A 23697-nucleotide genomic window follows, 5' to 3' on the forward strand; every position below is an offset into this window, starting at 1 on the left:
CACACACACACACACACACACACACACACACACACACACACACACACCCCTACCTAAAAGTGTCATTGTTCCCATATTCCAGATCAAAACCTGTTTGGTGTCACCTTGAGCTAACTTGCTCCCAAGTGGTGAAGGTATGATTCAATCCAAGTCTGACTGAATCAGAGAAAACTTCCCCCACACCCAGGCCCCCTCTAATGAAAATGACCACCCACTCGCCATGAGGCCTACAGGCTCAGCGAGTCTGCCAAAAGCATCAAATGATGGACTGAAATGGACAGCTTGTATTGGGTTAGTTGACACTCTATCCTGTCCAGGGCTGGGCATATCCATTTGCCTGGGGCACCAAGTCTGTGCAGGAGGTTTAAACTGTGTGTGGACATTCTCTGTTGCTTATTCACTATTTCAGTGTTCTGGGGAAAGAACCAAACTTATTATGAAACTCCTAACCCTGGAAGGCCAAAGGTATTCCAAAGGCCACCTGCTATTACTTTTTTATATAAACAACCAGCTCCGGTTTATTAAAATAATTATTTATTTATAATTCTACATGAGTAACGAGGTTACTGGTTACTATTATAATTATTATTCACCTATAATAATGTTTATTAATAACAATGGGTACTTATTACCTAATGATAATATTTGTTAAGCATCTGTGTGGGCCGGAGACCATGTGAGACCCTTTCCATCAAACATCTTCTTTAATTTTCACAACTCTTAGAGGTGTTAGCTCTATTTTAATGTGAAGAATTGACATTGAAACAGGCTAAATAATTTAAGAGATATCATCAAAGAGATGGTGACACTGGAACACAGAGCGACGCCACGAAGTCTTCTCAGCTGCAGAAGTAAAAGATCCTGCCTCTGATGGAGAGCCATGGGCTATTTGGCTGTAGTCACGAGCAGTCTAACGTGTGGCTAAGAGCACATGCCTGAGGGTCAGAGAACCCTCAGTTTGTATGCCACCTCTTCCACTTATTAAGTGAAATAATAATGATAATAACAACAACACTTAGATCGACATTCATTGAGAAATTGCATTGGAAAATGCACTAAACTTGACACTGAATATGGACTGTGACATCTAATCCCCATAGCAACCCCATCAGTGTTTGTTCCCGTTTTTCACAAGCGGGAACTAAGGCTTAGAAGGGTTAGGTAACTTGCCTAAGATATCCAACTGGGGAAGTTCAGATCCCAGATGGGAACCCAGGCATTCCAGCACCAGAACCTGGGCTCTTGGAGCTCAGCTGCTTTTGAGCAGGGCCCCTGACCCTTGTATAGGTCTGTCTTCTCACTTACGAAGTGAGAGGAATAACAACTACCTCTGAGTTTCTTGTGAGGATTAAGTGAAAGAATACTGACTAGCATGGAATCGATTTAGAATTAGTTGCTGCCAATCAAGTGAGGGAACAGCCCAGAAACCTGAGTCAAAGACACATTGGCATCAGTGACTCAAAGAAAAAACTCAAGTGAAGAGACCACACACGTGGCCCTAAAAAGAATGGGGCTCTGTCCCGGTCTATTTATTTGTGTGTAGTTCAGCAGAAGGCGGCAGGGTGTATATAAATGGCAAGAGTCACCAAGCCAAGCTCACAAAATTGCCAAGAAAAACTCAAAATGAGGAAGCTTCTTCTTTAGGAGTACATATTTCAGCCTCAGTATTAAAATACTAATAATAACAACAACAGCAATAATCCTGTCCATGAGCTAACGTGGGACAGTCTACAGTCATGAAGGGACCTTGGCTTTACAGGATGAAACAGAAAAGTACGTTCAAGGCTTATTCTACCACATGAGGGAAAGACAACAAAGAAACTACTTTTACCTTTGCATAGGTTTTTATTCACTTCTTTATACCGAGCAAGGATTTATGGTGGTTTTCAAAAATTCATTAAAAAAACCCAGAAAATTAATATAAATTAGAAGGTGAAGACTAGCAAATTTTAAAGGGAAGGAATAAAAGACAGCTGGAAAGTGGATATGAGAATATATCCTGAAGGAAATGATAAAGAGCAGAAAAATATCAATACACCATTCAAATGGCTACAACAAAAAATAGTGGCGTCACCAAATCTTGGACAGGATGTAGAGAAACTGAATCACTTATACATTGCCGGTGAAAATGCAAAATAATATAGCCACTCTGGAAAACAGTTGGGCAATCTCTTAAAAACTAAACACACACTGCCACCAGCAATTCCACTAATGGGTATTCTCCTCCCAGAGAACTAAATGTTTATGTTCACACAAAAACCTGTACATGATTGATCATAGCCTTACTTACAACAGCCAAAAACTAGAATCAGCCCAGGTGTCTTCAGTAGGTGAGTGGTTAAACTCTGCTGTCTGCATGCACACTTACAGATGTACATGCATAACTCAGCAAGATATACTACTCAGCGATTAAAAGGAGCAAAGTATGTATACAACATGGATCAATCTTCAGGAAATTATGCTGGAGTGGTGAAAGCCAATCCCAAGAGGTTGCACACTATAATCCCACTTATATAATAATATTTTTTTAACGAGAAAAATTAATAGACAACAGATTAGTGGTTGCCAGGGGTGAAAAACAGTATTGGGAGAGGTGAGGAGGGAAGGCAGTCGTGATTATAAAAGGGCAACATGAGGGATCCTATTGGTTTCAGAACCATTCAGTTTCTTGACTGTAGTGGTGAATGCATGAACCTACACAGGTGACAAAAATGGTACAGAAATTTAACATCACACATACTAGTGAATATAAGTAAAACTGGAAAACCTGAATAAGATGGGTACATTGTATCACTGTCAATATCAATTGAGCTTATAATACTATAGTTTCACAGAATGTTACCATTGGGCAGAGAATATAAAGTTTCTCTATATTGTTTCTTACAACTGAATGTGACTGTACAATTATCTCAATAACATTGTCAATTTGAAAAGTCAAAGAAAAAAAAGATCAGAAATCAATAAAATTGAAAGCAGGAAAATAAAGAAAACAAAGTTGGCTCTTTTAAAAATTCAATAAAAATTGATAAACCCCTAGGAAGACCAACACAGATAAAGAGAAAGGAGATACAAATTATCAATATCAGCAAAAAAAGAGGGGGATATCTCAATATATCCTGCAGTCATTAAAAGAGTAATCAGGAAATACTATGAGCAACTTTACTTTCATAAATTCAACAACTTAGAAGATACTCCTTGAAAACTGCAAACTGCCAAAACTTAGCCACAATGAAATAGATTATCTGAGTTGCCCTATAACTATTTAAAAAAATGAATTGGTAATTTAAAAGCTCCAGAAAAAGGAATATATAAGCCCACTTTGTTTCCCTGGGGGAATTTTTTTTCTTTTTCCTTTTCTTTTCTTTTTTTTTTTGGCGGTACGCGGGCCTCTCACTGCTGCAGCCTCTCCCATTGCAGAGCACAGGCTCCGACCAGGGCACGAACCCGCGTCCCCTGCATCAGCAGGCGGACTCTCAACCACTGCGCCACCAGGGAAGCCACCCGAATCATTATTTTGTACACCTGAAACTAATATTATATGTCAGTTATAGCTCAAAAACATTTTTTTAAGAATTACCGCCTATCTTATACAATGTCTACAGAAAACAGAAGGTACTCTTAACAACTCATTTTATAAGGTCAGGATTACCTTAAATACCAAAACCAGAACATAATAGCTCAGACACACACACATACACACACACACACACACACACACACACACTACAGGTCAACATCTCTCATGAATTTAAGACACAAAAATATTCACATTTTAGGAGATTAAATCCAACAATGTATAAAAAAAGTAGTATACCCCAACCACGTGGGAGAAATCTACCACATTCATGGACTGGAAGACTGAGTGCAGTAAAGATGTCAGTGCTCGCTCAACCGATCTATAGGTTAAACACAATTCCTACCAAAAATCTCAGCAAGTTTATTTGTAGACATAGACAAGCTTATTCTAAAACTAACATGAAAAGAGGAAAGCCCTAGAGTAACCAAAATAGTTTTGAAAAAGAAAAACAAAGTGCAAGGAAATCACTTTTCCCAATGTGAAGGCTTACTATATAGCCGCAGGCATCAAGACAGTATGACAGACTGGCAGAGCAACAGACTCAGAGACCAGTGGAGCAGAATAGAGAACCCAGAAATAGATCCACACAAATACGCCCAATTAATATCTGACAAAGGCGCAAAAGCAATTCAGTGGAGGAGGGATAGCCTTTTCAGCAGATGGTGCTGGAGCAACCAGAAATCCATTGGCAAAAAAAATAAAGCCCAACCTAAACCTCACATCTTGTACAAAAATTAAACTCGAAATGTAACATAGCCTTAAATCTAAAATGTAAAACTAAAACGCTTCTAGAAAAAACATAGGAGAAAATCTGTAAGACCCAGGACTAGGCAAAGGGTTCTTAAACTTGTCACCAAAAACATAACACATAAGAGGAAAAACTGATAGATTGGACTTCATCAAAATAGAAAGACGAGGGCTTCCCTGGTGGCGCAGTGGTTAAGAATCGGCCTGCCAATGCAGGGGACACAGGTTCGAGCCCTGGTCCGGGAAGATCCCACGTGCCGTGGAGCAACTAGGCCCGTGCACCACAACTACTGAGCCTGCGCTCTAGAGCCCGTGAGTCACAACTACTGAGCCCGCGTGACACAGCTACTGAGCCCGCGCGCCTAGAGCCCGTGCTCCACAACAAGAGAAGCCACCGCAATGAGAAGCCTGCGCACCGCAACGAAGAGTAGCCCCCGCTTGACGCAATTAGAGAAAGCCCGCGCGCAGCAACGAAGACCCAGAGCAGCCAAAAATAAATAAATAAATAATTAAAAAAAAAAAAAATAGACGAAAAGACCCATTACAGACTGGGAGACAATGTTCTTGAATCACATACCTGACAAACTCTGTGCATCTAGGATATATGAAGAACTCTCAAAACTCAACATAAAAAAAAAAATCTGATTACATAATAGGCAGAGAAGTGCACAGACATTTCACCAAAGAAGATATAGGGATGGGAAATAAATGCCAAAAGTATTCAACAGCCACTAGAGAAATGAAAATTAAAACTGCAGTGATATCTCACATCTACCAGAATGGCTAAAATGAAAAGCAGTGATGACGCTGACAGGGATGCAGAGAAAGTGGGTCATTCATACATTTTTGGTAAGAATGTACATGGGTAAAATCACCCTGGAAAATACTTGGCAGTTCTTTCAAAACTAAAAATGGACTTACCATATGACCCAGTAATTGCACTACTGGACATATATCCCAGAGAAACAGAGACTTGTTTCTATGCAAGAACTTATACATGAATGTTCACAGCAGATGTATTCATAACAGCTCAGCTGGAAACTACGTGTATCTCCTTCAAAGGCTAAAGGGTTTAACAAACTGTGGTATATCCACACCATGGAATGGTAGTCAGCAACAACAAAGAATAAACTATGGATACATGCGATAACTTGAATGAACCTCAAGGAAATGATGCTGGATGAAAAAGGCCAATCTCAGAAAGGAGATGCATGATTCCATGTGCACCACAATCAAGAAGTAATGAAATGGAAAAGGAGAACAGATCAGTGGTTGCCAGGGATTAGGGACGGCAGGGGTGGGGGTCAGAGGTGGGGAGTAAAAGGAGAGGGTCTTGTAGTGCCATACACTTAGGTATCTTGATTGCGGTAGTCGTTATGCAAGGCTGCACGTGTGATACAACTGCACAGAGCGACACACACACACACACACACACGAGGGCTTATATTGCTGGTGAAATGTGAACACGTTCTACGGTTTGCATCAACACCACTTTCTTGGTTTTGATATGATACTAGGGTTGTGTAAGATGTTAACATTGTGGGGGACACAGATGGGGGAAGGGTACAGGGGACTTTGTACATTTCTCTGCCACCTCCTGTGAATCTAAAATTACTTCAAAATAAAGTTTTAAAAGTATACCCCCTGAAGTCCCGTATAGGGAAGCCACATGTTTGATCCTAAGCTCACGAGAAGAAACCAATCAGAGAGGAAAAGTTATTAATTACATTGTTCGTAGGTCCAAGGGAAGAAAAATAACCAGAGGGACCGAAAAAAAAAAAAAAAGAAACCCCAGCCTTCGTAGTAGATATGGAAAGAATTCCTCCTGCAGATCCTCATGAAAGGAGCACTCTCACTTGAATTTGGCTCTACAGTCCAGGGCGCTGAAGAACAGCCCTCCCCTCTGCTCCGTCCCTAGAGGTTCTTCAGTGGAAAGTGTGTTTACATGGTTGCATAAGATGCAATGACCAAAGTCTTACAGAACATGATCATTTTTATTAGCACATTCCAACACCAGGGGTGCACTGTCTGATAGGGAATGATCACGGTTAAGGTCAGAAACCTCTACAAAGGGAGGTGCTTTTTTATAGATGAGCAGAAGCCTGAAACATTTAAGTTTCCATTGGTATGGGCTCTCACTGTACTTGCTGTGCTTTTATGGTACCTCTGCTGTAATTGTTTTTCTTGGAATTTCCGTTCCTCCCATGCAGATGCTCTGAGAGGTGGTCATACCCCCAGCTAGGCAGGAAATACCCTCCCCACCCAACAGAGAGACAAAGAAACAAGATGGAGGCTCCAGGAGAGGGTGCCCTGCTTCACCAGGACCCAAGCTCCCTTAGGGATTTGGGCCAAAGGCTCAGCTAACAAAGGAGTGGTCCTTCATCTCATGTTTGCCTTCTGTTTATATGGGCAGGATTTAGGTGGCAGGATGCTGAGTTCTCACCAAATACCATCTTTCTACCTCAAACAAAATTTTATAGTAGTGCCTCTCTCAGGGGTTTGCTTGTTTGCTTAGATCTATATAGAAAAGGCAAAAAGTCCATGTCCAGTGACCTTTTTGGATTTACATAGGACCCCATCTGCTGAACGCATTTGTAGAATTTTTAACCAACTAGCAATGAGTTCAAAGCTACCCCTTCCATATCGACTAACCGACTATGATTTTTTTTTTCGGGTCTCAGAACAGTAAGTACTTGGCTTCCTCCTTTAAAGGGCTCTCCTTTCTAACAACTATCTCCATAGTTAAGGTATTGCTCACCAGTCCAAAAATGAACTCCCATTCCCTGGAAATCTGTAAAGTGCAAGCATTTGGATTAAGACGATGATCTTGCCAGACTTACGTGGAACTGGTCTGAGGTTGTTCAAATGCTTCTTTTGGGATTTTAAGGCCAGGGTTTCTCTTCTTGCCTGTTGGGAAAGATGGAAGAATAAGTTAAGGCCTGAATCACAGCATGAGAGCTGGGACAGAGACTGCAGCAGAAAAAAAGGACAGAACTGGGAACGCAGGTCTCATTTCCACATTCAGAACTCCACTTCCTACCAGGATGGCTGTGAATGACAAGCACCAGTCACCAGGCTGAGCAGAGCCTCCCAAGTGCAGACTGAGGTCACGGATGAGGTTTTTCACCAGTGCAGGGTGCAATGTCAGTATAAGGCTGCCAATCCTCCTTACCCAGGAAGACCTGCCCTTTTCTCCCTGCTGGGAGTTCGGCATTCCAACTTCTTCTTTATTTTCTTGTACACAACAATGGTAATGGTAGACGGTGTTAGTTACAGGGTTTTTTCCTTTATAATGTCAGTCAGATGTACTCACACTTCTCTTAGTATACCGTAGTTTTCTAAATTGATCTTTGCCTAGCTGACAGAGTTAACCATGGAGGTAGAATAAAACATACTTCCCCACTGTTCTCCCCTTCCTCTTCTCAACCACCTGCCGTAAGTTAAAACACCTAAGCGAAGGGTAGGGTAATACTTATTTACTTTTTCCCCGTTCCAAAAAGGATTATGATAACAGATGGGCCCATGCAAGGAGGCTGTCGCTTCTTTGGGGGCAAGATGGGAACATAATCAATGTGTTTGTTCATCATCCCCGGGCTGAAACCACAAGAGAGCTTGGCTCAAATACTTTTGTTGATGGTTTAAAAGAACAGACTGAAAAATGACAGCTCAAGAAGCGATAGAGAATCCAGTCTTGTAAAGGCTCGGGATTTTCCTCATCTAAGGACATCCTGTATCTCTTCATGCTTGGCAGGAAACGCCAGAGCAGAGCTGGATACAACACGCGTGGGCTTACATTCTTTCTCACCTCTTCTCCACGTCGCAGGGAGCACTACAGAGCTGACACAAACCCTGCTTAAGGCTCTGAGTAGAGATCTGCAGCTGCATAGAAGCTGCAGAGGTCATATTCTGTAGCCTCTTGCAGGAAAATGACATCCAAAGACTTCAGTGACTGCTCACCACCAGAGAGCCAGCAATGACACAGTCAGAATCAGAATCCAGGTCTCCAAACACTCAGGTGGGAACTCTTGCCTCTGTGCCACAATGGATGAAGTTTAGAGGTGACCAGAGAGAATGAGGTAGGGGAGTACGGGGTTAGGAGTTTTTAAAAATGAGATTACAGGGGCTTCCGTGGTGGCGCAGTGGTTGAGAGTCCGCCTGCCGATGCGGGGGACACGGGTTCATGCCCCGGTCCGGGAAGATCCCACATGCCGCGGAGCGGCTGGGCCCGTGAGCCATGGCCGCTGGGCCTGCGCGTCCGGAGCCTGTGCTCCGCAACGGGAGAGTCCACAACAGTGAGAGGCCCGCGTACCGCAAAAAACAAAACAAAACGAAAAAACCAGATTACATCCAGTTCCTTCACTCACCAAGAGACCCCCAGGGTCACTTTTCATCTGACTCTTGATATCCTCAACTATAAAACGGTGTAGTAACATCAATACCTACCATATCGGACTGATGTGAGAACCATGGGATAACACATATGAAAGAGCAATGAAATTATAATCATTTTCAAAAAACAAGCTGCACAGTCTCATAAAAGAAAATGAGTCATTTAAGAAACTCAGGAACAGGGACTTCCCTGGTGGTCCAGTGGGTAAAGCTCCACGCTCCCAATGCAGGGGGCCCGGGTTCAATCCCTGGTCAAGGAACTAGATCCCGCAACCAAGAGTCCTCGTGCCACAACGAAGATCCCGTATGCCGCAACTAAGACCCAGCACAGCCAAAATAAATATATAAACATTTAGAAACTCAGGAACAGAATTGGTATATTATCATAGTCCAATGTAATGTATAATTGTGACCTTTCTTTCTATGCTTTCAAAATCCAGAAATCTAGATCAATTCTGCCAAGTTGCATAAAGCCAGGAAGCAACATGCTTGGCAGTAATCAACACAGAGAAAGCCTTTCAGACCCACCTTCACTGAGTGAAGTTAAGTCAGAAAGAGAAAAACAAATATGGTATATTAATGCATATATGTGGAATCTAGAAAAATGGCACAGATGAACCAGTTTGCAGGGCAGAAATAGAGACACATGTAGAGAACAAACGTATGGACACCAAGGGGGGAAAGTGGTGGATGGGTGGGATGAATTGGGAGATAGGGATTGACATGGGTACACTGATGTGTATAAAATAGATAACTAATAAGAACCTGCTGTATAAAAAAATAAAATTCAAAAAGAAAAAGAACCACCTTCATCGTAACAGGTCTTCTCAGCTCTCTCCTCATTTGGACTTACCTATGCGTTTTACAAAAATTCAAAACTCACCATTTACCTTCCTATTCCTGGAGCTCAGATGGCCATTGAGCACATGTCACTGAGCTAGCCATTGACAATACACAGAGCTGTACTATGCTGGGTCTGATTGTGAGAATCCAAGTAGGTCAATGGCCTAATTCCAACAGTTCCCACCCACGGGCCTCAGGCAATACATAGGGAAGGCTATTTTAAATGAGACACTCTAAGGAAGAATGAACAAGTTTGACTTGTCTAAACATCATGCAGATTCTAACACAGGTGACAGAGAATTCAGGTAATCCCGACAAATACAACCCTGTTGTTCTCACAGATAAAACGAAACAAAATGAAACTAAAATATATTTTTCCTGCAAAAAAGCCTCCCCAGATGCCATTTACGCAAGCCGAAAGCAAACGTTACTCTTAAGTTCCTACATCTCTCTTCTTCATTTCTAACTCAGCTCTTACAAAGATGGATGTCAAGAGAAATACCTATTTATGGAGGAAAACACCTTTGAAAAACTTTAACATAGCAGTGAATTATTACACCATAGGAATTAATTATTCGTAGTTCATTAATAGCAATCGGCTATTAAGCTATAACTAACAAATCATCAAAACGTCTATACGAAGAAATAGCAAAAGAAAGAGAGAAAACTTTTGGCACAGAGACTAAAGAAATAAATGACCCAAACAACAATAAAGTCTTCTAGGTGTGGGAAAAGAAGACCCCTGGTTCTCCTCTGACAAAAAAAAAAAAAACAAGAAAAAGGGTTCCAGCAGACACAAAACCTAGTTGAATCACCATTAGAAAACACCCTGCCTTCATTTTTTAACAGTAAATAAAACACAAATCACAAAGGCACGCACCAACATTCCATAATTCACTTACTTGACCATCACTGGAAGAACAGCCCCGTAAAAGACCAGCAGAGGTACCTCTAATAAGGGTTTCAGGGCTGCTGGGAGAGCGAGCAGAAGAAAACCCCAGAGAAGGCTTCTTTCCTCGGAAGACGGCACTTCAGCCGAGCAAAACGGAGCTGCACAGACTCCACCCCTCCTGCAGTGCCGATCACCCCAAACCTCTGCAAGTTTATTGTTCCCAGGGAAACTCCCACTTCAGGAAGGGAGAGTCCAAGTGGGTCTGTTTGAACACCAAGGTGTGACATTAAGCATTAACCAGACTTGGAGGAATAAATCTATAAAGTAATTCTGGATAGCACAGCGTTCTCCAGCTTTTCTATAAATGCCTCTTTCATTTCTTAAAGAAAGGAAAACAATATGTGATCAGTTTCCAGCTGTGTTTATTTCAAAGCAATCTGTTCCCCTTGGAAAGGCTGCCAACACCTGACTGTTAACATTTAACACTGTGTTAAAAAAAAAATTAAGGAGAGGCAGCAAAATGAATAATAAAACTAAGTGGCCAACTATGATAAGTGGCCTTTTTGCTTGACATTCAAAAGCAAAAATGAAAAATACGTCAGAAAATAGGCTCTATGTTATGTCACATGCTAGTAACAAGCCTTCTCAGAAGGAGAGAATTCTGTATACGTCTGCAGATCTCAACCAGCTGTGCCCTCTTATTGGCACAATCTGCAAAGTATAAAAACCTCCTTGGCCTGATGGAGCATATGTGGTACCATATTACATCAGCCTGTGTCACACCCATGCCTGTTTTCTCCAAAAATATTGTAGTCCCACTGCACACATGTATTGGCAAAATTCATCTTAAACCAAAGCCTTTCCCCAATGGCACTGGGGAAAAAAAGAAAAAAAACCTTGCCAGTAGTTAGAAAACATTTACCAAGCCACAGAAATGTTCACCAGCTCTGACCGTACCGAAAATGATGGGGTACACAAGACATCTTGCTGGGCACCGCTCAGAGAAGCTAACACAAAGGGCTTCTCTCATGTGCCTTATTACATAAAACAGAAGATCGCGCTCCAGCGCCAACCCAAACAGCAAGAGAAACCAGAGGGGTGGAATCCGGAGGCTCTCCTGACACCTAAATGTTTGTCAGCCTGGCCAAGGGTCCGGGGACATGATTATGAGGGTTTACGATTATTGACACAGCTTTGCAAAAGGATGGCTTTGCTCCCGGCTCCAAATTTATTTTAAAAATCTGTTTCCCAACGTGGATGGGATTTCCAGCCAAGTAACTGGCAACCTGAAGGCCCTGGCTGCCCTTGCCTTCATACTTGTATCTAGGCTTCAGTTCCACGGGTAGCTGGCACTAAAAGTGGCGGAGAAGTGTCATTAAATGTTATTAAGTCACAATGGTCAGATGTAAGGCAGCTCACAGAGCAGGGCAGAGTGAAGGGAGAACAGAGAGAGAGCTGGCTTAACAACAGTGACACGGAAGTGGACACAGAAAATTCCCCCAAACCACTGGATCTCACCCACCACTGAGACTCCCACCAGGATGCCAGATTTCTTTGGAATTACATAAAATTTAGGGAAGGAAAGCTGCAAAGTTCATTTAAAAACGTGCAGTCATTTTTATTTCAAGGAGGCAGATGAATCTCCTGAAACAACAGCTTTACCTCCGTGTCCCTGGGCTCAGGGGCTCCAGCCCTCCTGTGGACAGGAGCGCAACCTTCTAAATTCAGCCCGTTTATCACACGCCCCACAGAACCTTCCCAGACCTTCCCAGACACTACTTAAGGAGCACAGTCCACACCCACCAGCTTCTACAGGCCGGCATCTCGAACACAATACGAATTCAATGCAACTTCACTCAACTCCCAGTATTTTAATTTAAAATGTCCACTCTACCTAAGATAGATCTCCACGACCGTCTTCCACTCATATTCCTCATACCTTGTCTCACAATCTCGAATCACTTCTGCATTTATGTGTTCGTTTTTGAATCTACTTATTACTTATTTATTATCTGTCTCACCCAGAAACGTTCAGCTACAGCAGCAATTTTGCCCAGGGCTTGTACACCGTCAGTATTTGTTGACTGAACATTTGTTGTTCTTTTCTCAGCTGTTTTGAATTTTGGTATTGAGGTCTTCAAAAATAATTTTAAATAGTGTAGTCTGTAAAAATATTGAATCACTGTGTTGTACATCTGAAGCTAATATAATATTGTATATCAACCATAATTTTTTTTAAAAAAGCACAGAATGGAGTAGAAATAGTTCAACCTTGAGCATACGTAAGAGCTCGTTTTAAGTCCCCGCTGTGCCGCTTAACACTGGGACCCTGAGGATGATTCTGAAACTCAGTTTCCACAGCGACAAGCTGGAGACGAGACTCTGGCTGCTGAGAGATTTAGTTGGCATAACCTACGGGAAGGAGTCCAGCACACAGCAGGTACCCACCGGATAGCAGTTTCTTTTCTCCCTTCCACGTTTGTGCTTACATTTTTAAAATAGGAACGAAACAGAATGTCCCCTCTGTGGGCAGGTTATTTCTTCAAATGCCATCTCTGTTCTCCCCCTCCTGTGTTATTTATGTGAAAATGACATTTTCAAACATCTCATCGATCTTGAACCGTATTCTCTTGGTTCCCACTGACTATGGGAATTGTTTAAGCTCTATAGGATCAGGATCTCTGAGAGCCAATCCTCAGAATCCATATTTTTTATAAAGGACTTCAATTTTTGAGAGCAGTTTTAGGTTCACAGCAAAACTGAAGGGAAGGTACAGAGATTTCGCATATACCTTCCTGTTCCCATACATGCAGAGCCTCTCCCATTAGCGGCATCCCGCCAGAGTGGTGCATTTGTTACAAATGACGAACCCATATTGACACATCATCACCCACTCACTCTTGGTGTTGTACATCCTAGGGGTTTGGATAAATGTATACTATGCATCTATCATTACAGTGTCATACAAAGTAGTTTCACTGTCCTAAACATCCTGTTCTCCCCCTATTCATCCCTCCTTCACCCCAACCCCTGGCAACCACTGATCTGTTTACTGTATCTATAGTTTTGCCTTTTCCAGAATGTTATATAGTTAGAATCATACTCTGTGTGTGTGTGTGTGTGTGTGTGTGTGTGTGTGTATAGCCTTTTCTGATTGGCTTATTTCACTTAGTAATATGCATTTAAGATTCTTCCATATCTTTTCATGACTTAATAGTTCATTTCTTTATAGCACTGAATAATATTCCATTGTCTGGATATACCACAGCTCATTAATCCATTCACCTACTGAAGTGCATCTTGGTTGCTTCCAAGTTTTGGCAATTATGAATAACGCTGCTTATAAACATCTGTGCGCAGGTTTTTGTACGAACGTAAGGAGTGTCACTGCTGTATTGAAAGAGCTAGAGAATAAGACAAACCAATTCCTGTAACATCAGAGAGCGTGTGTGATGTGCAGTAAAAGTATCGCACCATGAATACACAGGATGTTCAAAGAGGGAGAGAGAAAATCAGGCAAGGGAAATGAGAAAAAAAAGTCTCACAGAGGAAGTAGTATTTTACGTGGTCCTTTGATAAATGGTAGGATTTGAGGGTACATGATGGCTCATTATACTACTATGTCTTCTTTTTATATATATCCAATGTTTCCATAATAAGACATGAAAAAACAACAGTAGGATTCCGAGGAGGAGGAGGAGGAGGAGCTCACGGTGTGGCGAGAAGGACATTGCGGCGTCCCAAAGGCTGTGACACGGAAAGACCGAACGATTGTAGCTAACAATTTTTAATTTTCAGATTTAGGAAGAGAAGTCATCTATTTTTTAGTAGAGGAGTATCGTGCCATGTTGTGTTTTAAAAACAAATAATGTAACAAGATTAATCTATGTGCAGGGTGTTTTGTAACTGTGGCACACGTGCACACACATAACACCTGCATACACGCTCACAGGCCCACACACACACCCCTTGGTGCTTTACGCTGTTGGGTCTTTGCTCATATTTTCCCTGAAGTGTTATCGTCTTCCTCCCCTGGTCAGTTGCAACACACTCAGCTCAAGTGTGTTCTCCTCCAGGAAACCGTCCATAAAAAACATGCAATAAATGTCCCTTTTCTGTGTGGCCACAGGCCTCTACACATTATCTTCCGTCTTCCTTCTTACACTGATTGATTGAACCCACCTGCTCACCCGTCTCTTCCACTAGAAGGCGAGCTCTTCAGAGCCGGACCCCATGCCTTACCCAGGTGCAGAGTAAGCACTAGACCCAAAAAATGAGAGGTAGAGACCACAGCAACTTGGCTAATAAATTGACGTTGCTTAAACTTCACAGAGGCAAAATCTATAGGCTCTGGTAATTTCCTGGATAAGAAGAAGTATAGAAGACCAGAAGCTAAGCTATAGTAGTAACAGTGGTAGCCATCTGGCTTTTCCCCACCTAGATAAAATTAAGTAAAAAAGGAAAGTCAGGCCAGTTGGGGTGGGAGGTGGGAGAAGGCAGAGAATGAGCTCCAGCCCTTAGATGTGCTAGGGATAAGCTGAAGGAACACCTGGCAGATTTCTAGCAGGCACATGGAGCTTCAGAGAGGGATGGCGGGGGCGGGGGGGGGGGCGGATATGAAAATCTGTGAGTGACAAACAGAGAAGTAGAAAGTTGAATGAGACAGGCAGAGAAACGAGAAAGAGAACGGAAAGCAGCCTATGTAAGAACATTTTGAGAGAATGAGATGTAAATGAAGCATCAGCGAAGGACACCAAGAATCTCTGGAGGTGTCCAAGGAGAAAAACCAGCGAGTGCAGAGCAGCACCATCCACTATTCAGAAAAGGTCCTATTTTCAAAGGATGAGAGCACTCAGAGTTTTCTTACAGCTTCCCGGAACTGAAGTTCTTTTTCCAGACCCGGTCGAGCTGAAGTATATGCTTAGTCACGTTAACCATTTGGTGCTGACTTTGTGCTTTTGAAAGAACCTAAAAGCAAAGCACAGCCAAGGCCCTCCCGTTGTGGTCTGGGGCCCAGTGAAAGCAGGGGGTGTGCGTGAGGGTGAGGCGGGGAGGGCCCACCGTCTGTACTCATCTCCTTCCTCGTTTACATGCCGCTTCATTCATGAGTCTTATCAAAAGGAAACGCAGTCACAGGGTGTTAAAAATACCGCTTTACAATAAAAATATGGCAGCAGTGGCAAAGAAATTGAGGGATGTGGCTCATCTTTTCAAAATGCATGCTCCATTCTGGTTAGGTTTAAAAATTGCACTTACATTTTAGAGAAAAATATTGAAATGTCTCCAAGTGGAATAATATGATTCTAGGATACGCTTCAGAATAATATGGGAGTGGGGTGGGGTGGAGATAGAGGTGAAATAAGCTAGTAATTGTCAAAGCTGAGTGATGGACACACGGTGCTCACTGTATGTCTGTCTTTGAGTATGTTTGAAAATTTCCAAAATGTAATGATTTTCTTGAATAGCTACTGAATCACAGAAAATTCTCTTTTAATAGTTAAAAAAGAGGGATAGTAAGAAGACTGCATTTTTCTCTTGGGAGAAGTGGATTCTTTTTTCCCTTTGGTCTAAGATCACAATATTTTTAAAATTTTTATTGGAGTAGAGTTGATTTACAATGTGTTAGTTTCAGGTGTACAGCAAAATGAATCAGTTATACATAGACATATATCCACTCTTTTTTTTTAGATTCTTTTCCCATATGGGCCATTACAGAGTATCGAATAGAGTTTAAGATCACAATTTTAATAGCACTGAGATCACCTCCCTTTAGCCGAGGAAAACTACAGGGTCATAATTTTCATTCAACCAGCTGCTTGAAGACTAAGAAGTGCAGAGAAATACAGAGGAGAGTTCTTGATCTATATGTCTTCTAAGAGTGCTACCAGTACAGTCCATCCTGCTTCTCCCCCAGATTTACCTAATTTCTTTTAGTGAGCTGCATTCTACCATGATGTCATTGACCCATGTTGAGGTCACCTTAAAAAGGGGACTCTGGGGCTTCCCTGGTGGCGCAGTGGTTGGGAGTCTGCCTGCCAATGCAGGGGACACGGGTTCGAGCCCTGGTCTGGGAAGATCCCACATGCCACGGAGCAACTAGGCCCGTGAGCCACAACTACTGAGCCTGCGCGTCTGGAGCCTGTGCTTCGCAACAAGAGAGGCCACAATAGTGAGAAGCCCGCGCACCGCGATGAAGAGTGGCCTCCGCTTACCGCAACTAGAGAAAGCCCTCGCACAGAATCGAAGACCCAACACAGCCAAAAATAAATTAATTAATTAATTTTTTTAAAAAGGGGACTCTGAAATTCATCTCTGTAAGGTTGTTTTTGATTACCTTATATAATGTCTTCTTTTTCAAAAAATTTTATTTTTTATTGGTCTACAGTTGATTTACAATGTTGTGTTAGTTTCAGGGGTACAGCAGTTACCCCTGATTCAGTTACACATATACATATAGCTATTCCTTTTCAAATTATCTTCCCATTTAGGTTATTAAAGAATATTGAATAGAGTTCCCTGTGCTCTACAGTAGGTCCTTGTTGGTTATATATTTTATATGCAGCAGTGTGTACATGTCAATCCCAATCTCCCAATTTATCCCTCCCCCACCCAACCTTTCCCCCTTTGAATAACCATAATGTCTTCTTTATAAAGACTCTTGGGTAAAAATATGTGTTACCAATAACAAGAAGAGTTGGTTTCTCCTGTATAATCTCTGCCTATGGATGATGTGAATGTTCCTCTAATGTGTTTCCTTCCTTGGGTTGATGGCTAAAAGGCTTAAGGCCAAACCTGGACTCATATTCATACTCATTTCTGACTCAGTGTTTTTTGTGGCTCTGTTTCTGTCTTACCCACCCTTTTAATAATATTTTATTGTGGAACGTTTTATATACATGGGAAAGTAAACAAAACAGTTATAATCAACCTCTGTGTACCTATTCCCCAGCTTCAAAAAATACCGACTTAAGACCAATTTTGGTTCATCTACACCCCACCCACATTCCCAGACATCAAATCATTCCATCCATAACTATTTTATCAGATCTCTCTAAAGGAAATTGACTATTAAAAATAACCATCATACCATTATCACACGGAAACAAATAAGTAATTTCTTAATATCTACTCAGTGTTCAAAATTCTAATTGTCTTGTGAAGAGGAGTTGGGAGAGGGGTAAGATAGGAGAAGGGGATGAAAAGGTACAAACCATAGGTATAAAATAAATAAGATACAAGAATGTAATTAATGTATAGGACAGGAAATCTAACCAATATTTTGTAATAACTTCAAATGGAGTATAATCTATAAAAATATCAAATCACTATGTATACACTTGAAACTAATAGAACATTGTAAATCCACTATACTCCAGTAAATAAATAATTCTAATTGCCTCCTAATAAATAAGTAAGATAAATAATTATCTTGTTTATAAATATTCTAAATACTCTTAAATTATGCTGTGTTTGAATCAGGATCAAAATTAGGTCCTTGCTATATAAAAAGCAAAGGGGACTTTCCTGGCAGTCCCGTGGTTAAGACTTCACCTTCCAGTGCAGGGGGTGCTGGTTTGATCCCTGGTTGGGGAGCTAAGATCCCACATGCCTCGCAGCCCAAAACCAAAAAACCAAAACATAAAACAGAAGCAGTATTGTAACAAATTCAATAAACACTTAAAACAAAATGGTCCACATCAATTTAAAAAAAAAAAGCAAAAAAACAAATTAAATGAACAAACCAAACCAAACCAAACATGTAGATACAGAGAACAGAGCAGTGGTTACCAGAAAGGAAGGGGAGAGTAAAATGGGTAAAGGGGGATCCACCCTATGCTGATGGATGGAAACTAAATTTTGGTGGTGAGCAGACTGCGGTGCACACGGAAGTCAAAATACAATGTTTTAAGATTAGGTGATAGAATTTCTTAGGTCCCTGTCAATCTATAAGCTCTCCCTCCATTTCTTGTTGTCCACCCCTCCCCACCCAATGCGATTACTTTGCTGAAGAAATCTGGTCATTTGCCCTATACAGTTCCCCACTCATTCTGAGGGCGCGCCTTGTGGGCTTGTGTGCCCCTTTGTTAGCTAGAGTGCGATCAGACGGAAACTCCACTGCTCCGTTTGGCACAGCGGCATCACAGGTGGCCTCACCTGCTTTTAACTAAATTGCTGAATTCTTTGCATCCTAGTAAACGCTCCTAAACTCTTAATGGAAAAAGGAAGAAATAAATAAATAAATAAATAACCCCTCAGCAACACTGGGTAGTCAACAAACTTTTTAATCTTTGTCAATTTGATGAGTAAACAAAGGTACCTCATTGTTTTTAATCACCCTTTAAAAATGTGTAATGAAGTTGAATATTTTTAACATGTCTACTGACATCTGTAGTTATGTTTCTATGAACTGCCTGTTGAAGCCATTTGCTCATTTTTATGTTAGGGTTTTATTGTTGTTTTATTTGTAAGAGAAGACATTGCCCCTTCTGTAGCTTGAATCACAAAACACACACATATGTGAGTGTGTCTGCCCACTTGGGGTTGGGTTTTTCCCCCCTTTTTGATTATACAGAATTTAAAATTTTTACATCACTTCATGGCCTTTGCACTTTTACAAGGCAGGAACATTCTTTCCTTTTCCCCAAATAGCTAGATAGTTGTCCCAATACCACCTATTAATCTGTCCATTTTTTTCTCCATTAATTTTACACATCTTTTTAATATTTATACCTCTTATATAAGTTCATTGGCTGCTATGTCTAAAAGTTATTAAATATTCATGGCATTGAAAGGCAGCTTCACTCAATCCTGACTTTAAGAGAACTCTTTCTAGCTTTTCACCTTAAAAAAACTATGCTGGTTTTACAAAACTGTGTCATTTGCAGAAACGTGGATGGACCTGGAGACTGTCATACAGAGTAAAGTAAGTCAGAAAGAGAAAAACAAATATAATATAATAACGCATGTATGTGGAATCTAGAAAAAATGGTATGGATGGTCTTATTTGCAAAGCAGAAATAGAGACACAGATGTAGAGAACAAACATGGATACCAAGGGGGAAAGGGGGGTGGGTGGGGTAGGATGAATTGGGAGATTGGGATTGACATATCCACTACTACGTATAAAATAGATTAACTAATGAGAATGTACCCTATAGCACAGGGAACTCTACTCGGTGCTCTGTGGTGACCTAAATGGGAAGGAAATCCAACAAAGGGGATATGTGTATCCATATGGCTGATTCACTTTGCTGTATGGCAGAAACTGACACAGGAGTGTAAAGCTATGCTCCAATAAGAAAAAAAAAAAATTATGCTGGTTTTAGATTCAGTTTGACAGAAGAAGGATAGAGCCATCCATGTTTACTGAGTGAAATATCTTATCAAGGCTCTCAAAGACTTGCCCATACCGTAATCCTTAGAACCTGTGAGTGTTAGCATGCTCAGGTTTCAGCAGATGTGATTAAAGGAAGGGTTCTGGGATGAGGAGATTATCGTGGATTATCCAGTTGGGTCCTAAATGCCATCACAAAGCTTCCTGATAGCAGAGAGGCTGAGAGACACGAGACACACGGAGGAGCAGACGGAGGCAGAGGCCAGGGGATTCAGCCACAACCTGAAGAACGCCACAAGTGCCAGCAGCTCCTGGAGGCTGGATTCTTTATCCCAGAGCCTCTGGAGGGAGCCTGACCTGCTGACACCTTGATTCTGGATTTCTGGCCTCCAGAAATGTGAAAGAATAAATTTATGCTGTTTTAAGCCACCAAGTTTGTGGTTACTTGTTAACAGCAGTTACAAGAAACTAGTACACTACGGGCGGACCTCGGAGATACTGTGGGTTCCGGTCCAGCCCAGGGCAATAAAGCAAATATCGCAAAAAAGCAAGTCACACGAATTCTTTGGTTTCCCAGTGCATGGTAAAGTTATGTTGACAATATAGTCTATTAAGCACGAAACAGCATTATGTCTAAAAAACAACGTTCATGCCTTAATTTAAAATACTTTATTGCTAGAAAATGCCAACCATCAGTGAGCAAATGCTGTTGGAAAAATGGCGCCGATAGACTTGCTCGAGGCAGGGTTGCAACAAACCTTCAATTTGTAAAACATGCAATATCTGCGAAGCACAATAAAGCGAAACCCAGTAAAGACAAGGTGTGCCTGTATTAGAAGTGGATGCTCAATTTTACCAAATTCCCTTTCAACATTTATTGAAGTAATCCAGTGTCCTTCCTATTATACCCAAGCTGCCACGCTCTCTACCAAACGGATTTCTTACTTTTTCCTTTTCTGTTTTCTTTCTTTCACCAACTCATTTTCACTCTCTTTATTTCCTCCTCAGCAGCTTCTGCCACTAAGCCTTCCTGAGGATCCTGTGTTCCTGCATTGCCTGTGGTGGTAGAAACTTAGAGCCTGCTAATCCCTGGATTCAAGAAACATCTAGAAAGTCTTAACTTGACAAAACAAGGGGGCAAAACAGAGTTAAGAAATTAAATGCAAACAAGAAGGAATAGGTATTAGTAAATGTTCCTTGGTAGATGCCTTTCTCTGGAACAAAGGAGATGGTGCTGGCTTCCTTTCATTTCTCCCTAGCTTGGGGCCAAGGAAGAAATGTACCCTTTCCCCAGGCCTATGTCACATTGTGAAATTCTTCATGTCCCCTGTCAACAAGAAAAAAGAAGGTAAAGAAACCAGGGCCAAAGCAATCTCAGAAAATATGGCAAGATTCCTCACCTTGACACTCCAACCCTGCAGCCTGAAAAAACTCAGGATCATCCTCTTCCCCATGGCTGTTTCTGCAGTATCTCTCACTTTTTTCTCTCCAGGGAGGCTGGATGTTTTTGAGAGTCATGTTTTACAAACCACAGCCTGGCAGAAAACCAGTGGCCTCTGCCTTTTGTTCTGCCACATACTTTGCTGGCTTCATGCATCCCCCACTGGTGACACTTCTGATTAGAGGTTCAGGATGGTTGATAAAAAAACAAAGACTAAGAAATAGCTTCAAGAAAACCGCAAAACTTAAATGTGAGGTTTTCTGAAAAGAGAAAGCAAACAACTTTTTTTATGCATGTCTACTCGTATTTCATTACTATTTCAGATCCTCATGGAACCCTTAAGGGAAAATTCCACAGTCCTATAGAAGGACTTAGGTCCTTATCTCACCGTAATTAACAAATATTGCTTCAGGCAGTGCCATAACTCTGCGTGTCAAAGAAGTGGAGTTCTCTAGTCTTGGTCATATGTCTAGAAATTGTTCCAGGCACTCACCTTGAAACTTGTAAATCAGTTCATCTCTAAGACTAATTGCAAAAAGAAAGTACAGTTGACCCTTGAATAACACAGGTTTGAACTGCACCGATTCACTTATATGTGGATTTTTTTCAATAAATATGGTATCTGTATTTTCATTTTATAGTTCTTTAAATGAACTAAGTGTGGGGGAAAGTTTATGCTCAATCGGAGCTCACAATATGTGGAACCAAAAGAACTAGGGTTTGAGTCCTGATTCTACCCAAACTGTTTGAGCTTCCTGCCCCGGGGTGAGTCACTGATCAATTCATTTGTTTTTCAGGCAGAGATAGCAGTCTGCAGATTTTTGACTGTGTGTGGGGTGGGGGCAGGGAGTGTCAGTGCCCAATCGCTGCTTCGTTGTTCAAGTGTCAACTGTACATAAATTCCCTGTTGCATCCATAGAATGATCCACCTACCTATGTGATCAGAAATGGGAGGGAAAGATATAAATTTAAATATGCATCATGATGCCTTACACACAGCTACCTATACAGTTTCCCCAAACTGGTTTTAATGGCTGACCAAAAATTCAAGGAGATAATTTATAATGATCCCTGGATATACTAATTTTATAAGATTTTCTTTAGAAGAACTACAATCCTGCAGCCTGTGGAAAAAAAACCACCTTCACAGAAAGATAGACAAGATGAAAAGGCAGAGGGCTATGTACCAGATGAAGGAACAAGATAAAACCCCAGAGAAACAACTAAATGAAATGGAGACAGGCAATCTTCCAGAAAAAAAATTCAGAATAATGATAGTGATGATGATCCAGGACCTTGGAGAAAGAATGGAGGCAAAGATCGAGAAGATGCAAGAAATGTTTTAAAAAGATCTAGAAGAATTAAAGAACAAACAGAGATGAACAGTACAATAACTGAAATGAAAATTACACTAGAAGGAATCAATAGCAGAATAACTGAGGCAGAAGAACGGGTAAGTGACCTGGAAGACAGAATGGTGGAATTCACTGCTGTGGAACAGACTAAAGAAAGAAGAATGAAAAGAAATGAAGACAGTCTAAGAGGCCTTTGGAACAACATTGAATGCAACAACATTCGCATTATAGGGGTCCCAGAAAGAAAAGAGAGAGAGAGAAATGACCCGAGAAAATATTTGAAGAGATTATAGTTGAAAACTTCCCTAACATGGGAAAGGAAATAGTCAATCAAGTCCAGGAAGCGCAGAGAGTCCCATACAGGATAAACCCAAGGAGAAACATGCCGAGACACATAGTAATCAAATTGGCAAAAATTAAAGACAAAGAAAGATTATTGAAAGCAGCAAGGGAAAAATGACAAATAACATACAAGGGAACTCCCATAAGGTTAACAGCTGATTTCTCAGCAGAAACCCTACACCAGAAGAGAGTGGCATGATGTACTTAAAGTGATGAAAGGGAAGAACCTACAACCAAGATTACTCTACCCGGCAAGGATCTCATTCAGATCCAGTGGAGAAATCAAAAGCTTTACAGACGAGCGAAAGCTAAGAGAATTCAGCACCACCAAACCAGCTCTACAACAAATGCTGAAGGAACTACTCTAAGTGGGAAACACAAGAGAAGAAAAGTACCTACAAAAACAAACCCAAAACAATTAAGAAAATGGTAATAGGAACATACGTATCAATAATTACCTTAAGCGTGAATGGATTAGATGCTCCAACCAAAAGACACAGGCTCGCTGAATGGATACAAAAACAAGACCCATATATATGCTGTCTACAAGAGACCCACTTCAGACCTAGGGACACATACAGACTGAAAGTGAGTGGATGGAAAAAGATATTCCATGCAAATGGAAATCAAAAGAAAGCTGGAGTAGCAATACTCAAATCACAAGAAACGGACTTTAAAATAAAGAATGTTACAAGAGACAAGGAAGGACACTATGTAATGATCAAGGGATCAATCCAAGAAGAAGATACAACAATTATAAATATATATGTACCCAAC

General features: G+C 41.2%; 1 protein-coding gene across 2 annotated transcripts in view; it reads right to left on the minus strand.

Moving 5' to 3' along the window:
- The window catches only part of MAP2K6 (mitogen-activated protein kinase kinase 6), a 128696-nt gene that overhangs the window by 32061 nt on the left and 72938 nt on the right, over nt 1-23697 (minus strand). For both annotated transcript variants that reach the window (XM_029212416.1, XM_029212415.1), the window contains exon 2: nt 7165-7231. In XM_029212416.1, coding sequence (XP_029068249.1) covers nt 7165-7231 — 67 coding nt within the window. The remainder of the gene's footprint in view (nt 1-7164; nt 7232-23697) is intronic.

This window comes from Monodon monoceros, unplaced genomic scaffold (genome assembly GCF_005190385.1).
Source record: "Monodon monoceros isolate NGI ecotype Baffin Bay Population unplaced genomic scaffold, NGI_Narwhal_1 Super_Scaffold_9, whole genome shotgun sequence".
NCBI lineage: Eukaryota > Metazoa > Chordata > Mammalia > Artiodactyla > Monodontidae > Monodon > Monodon monoceros.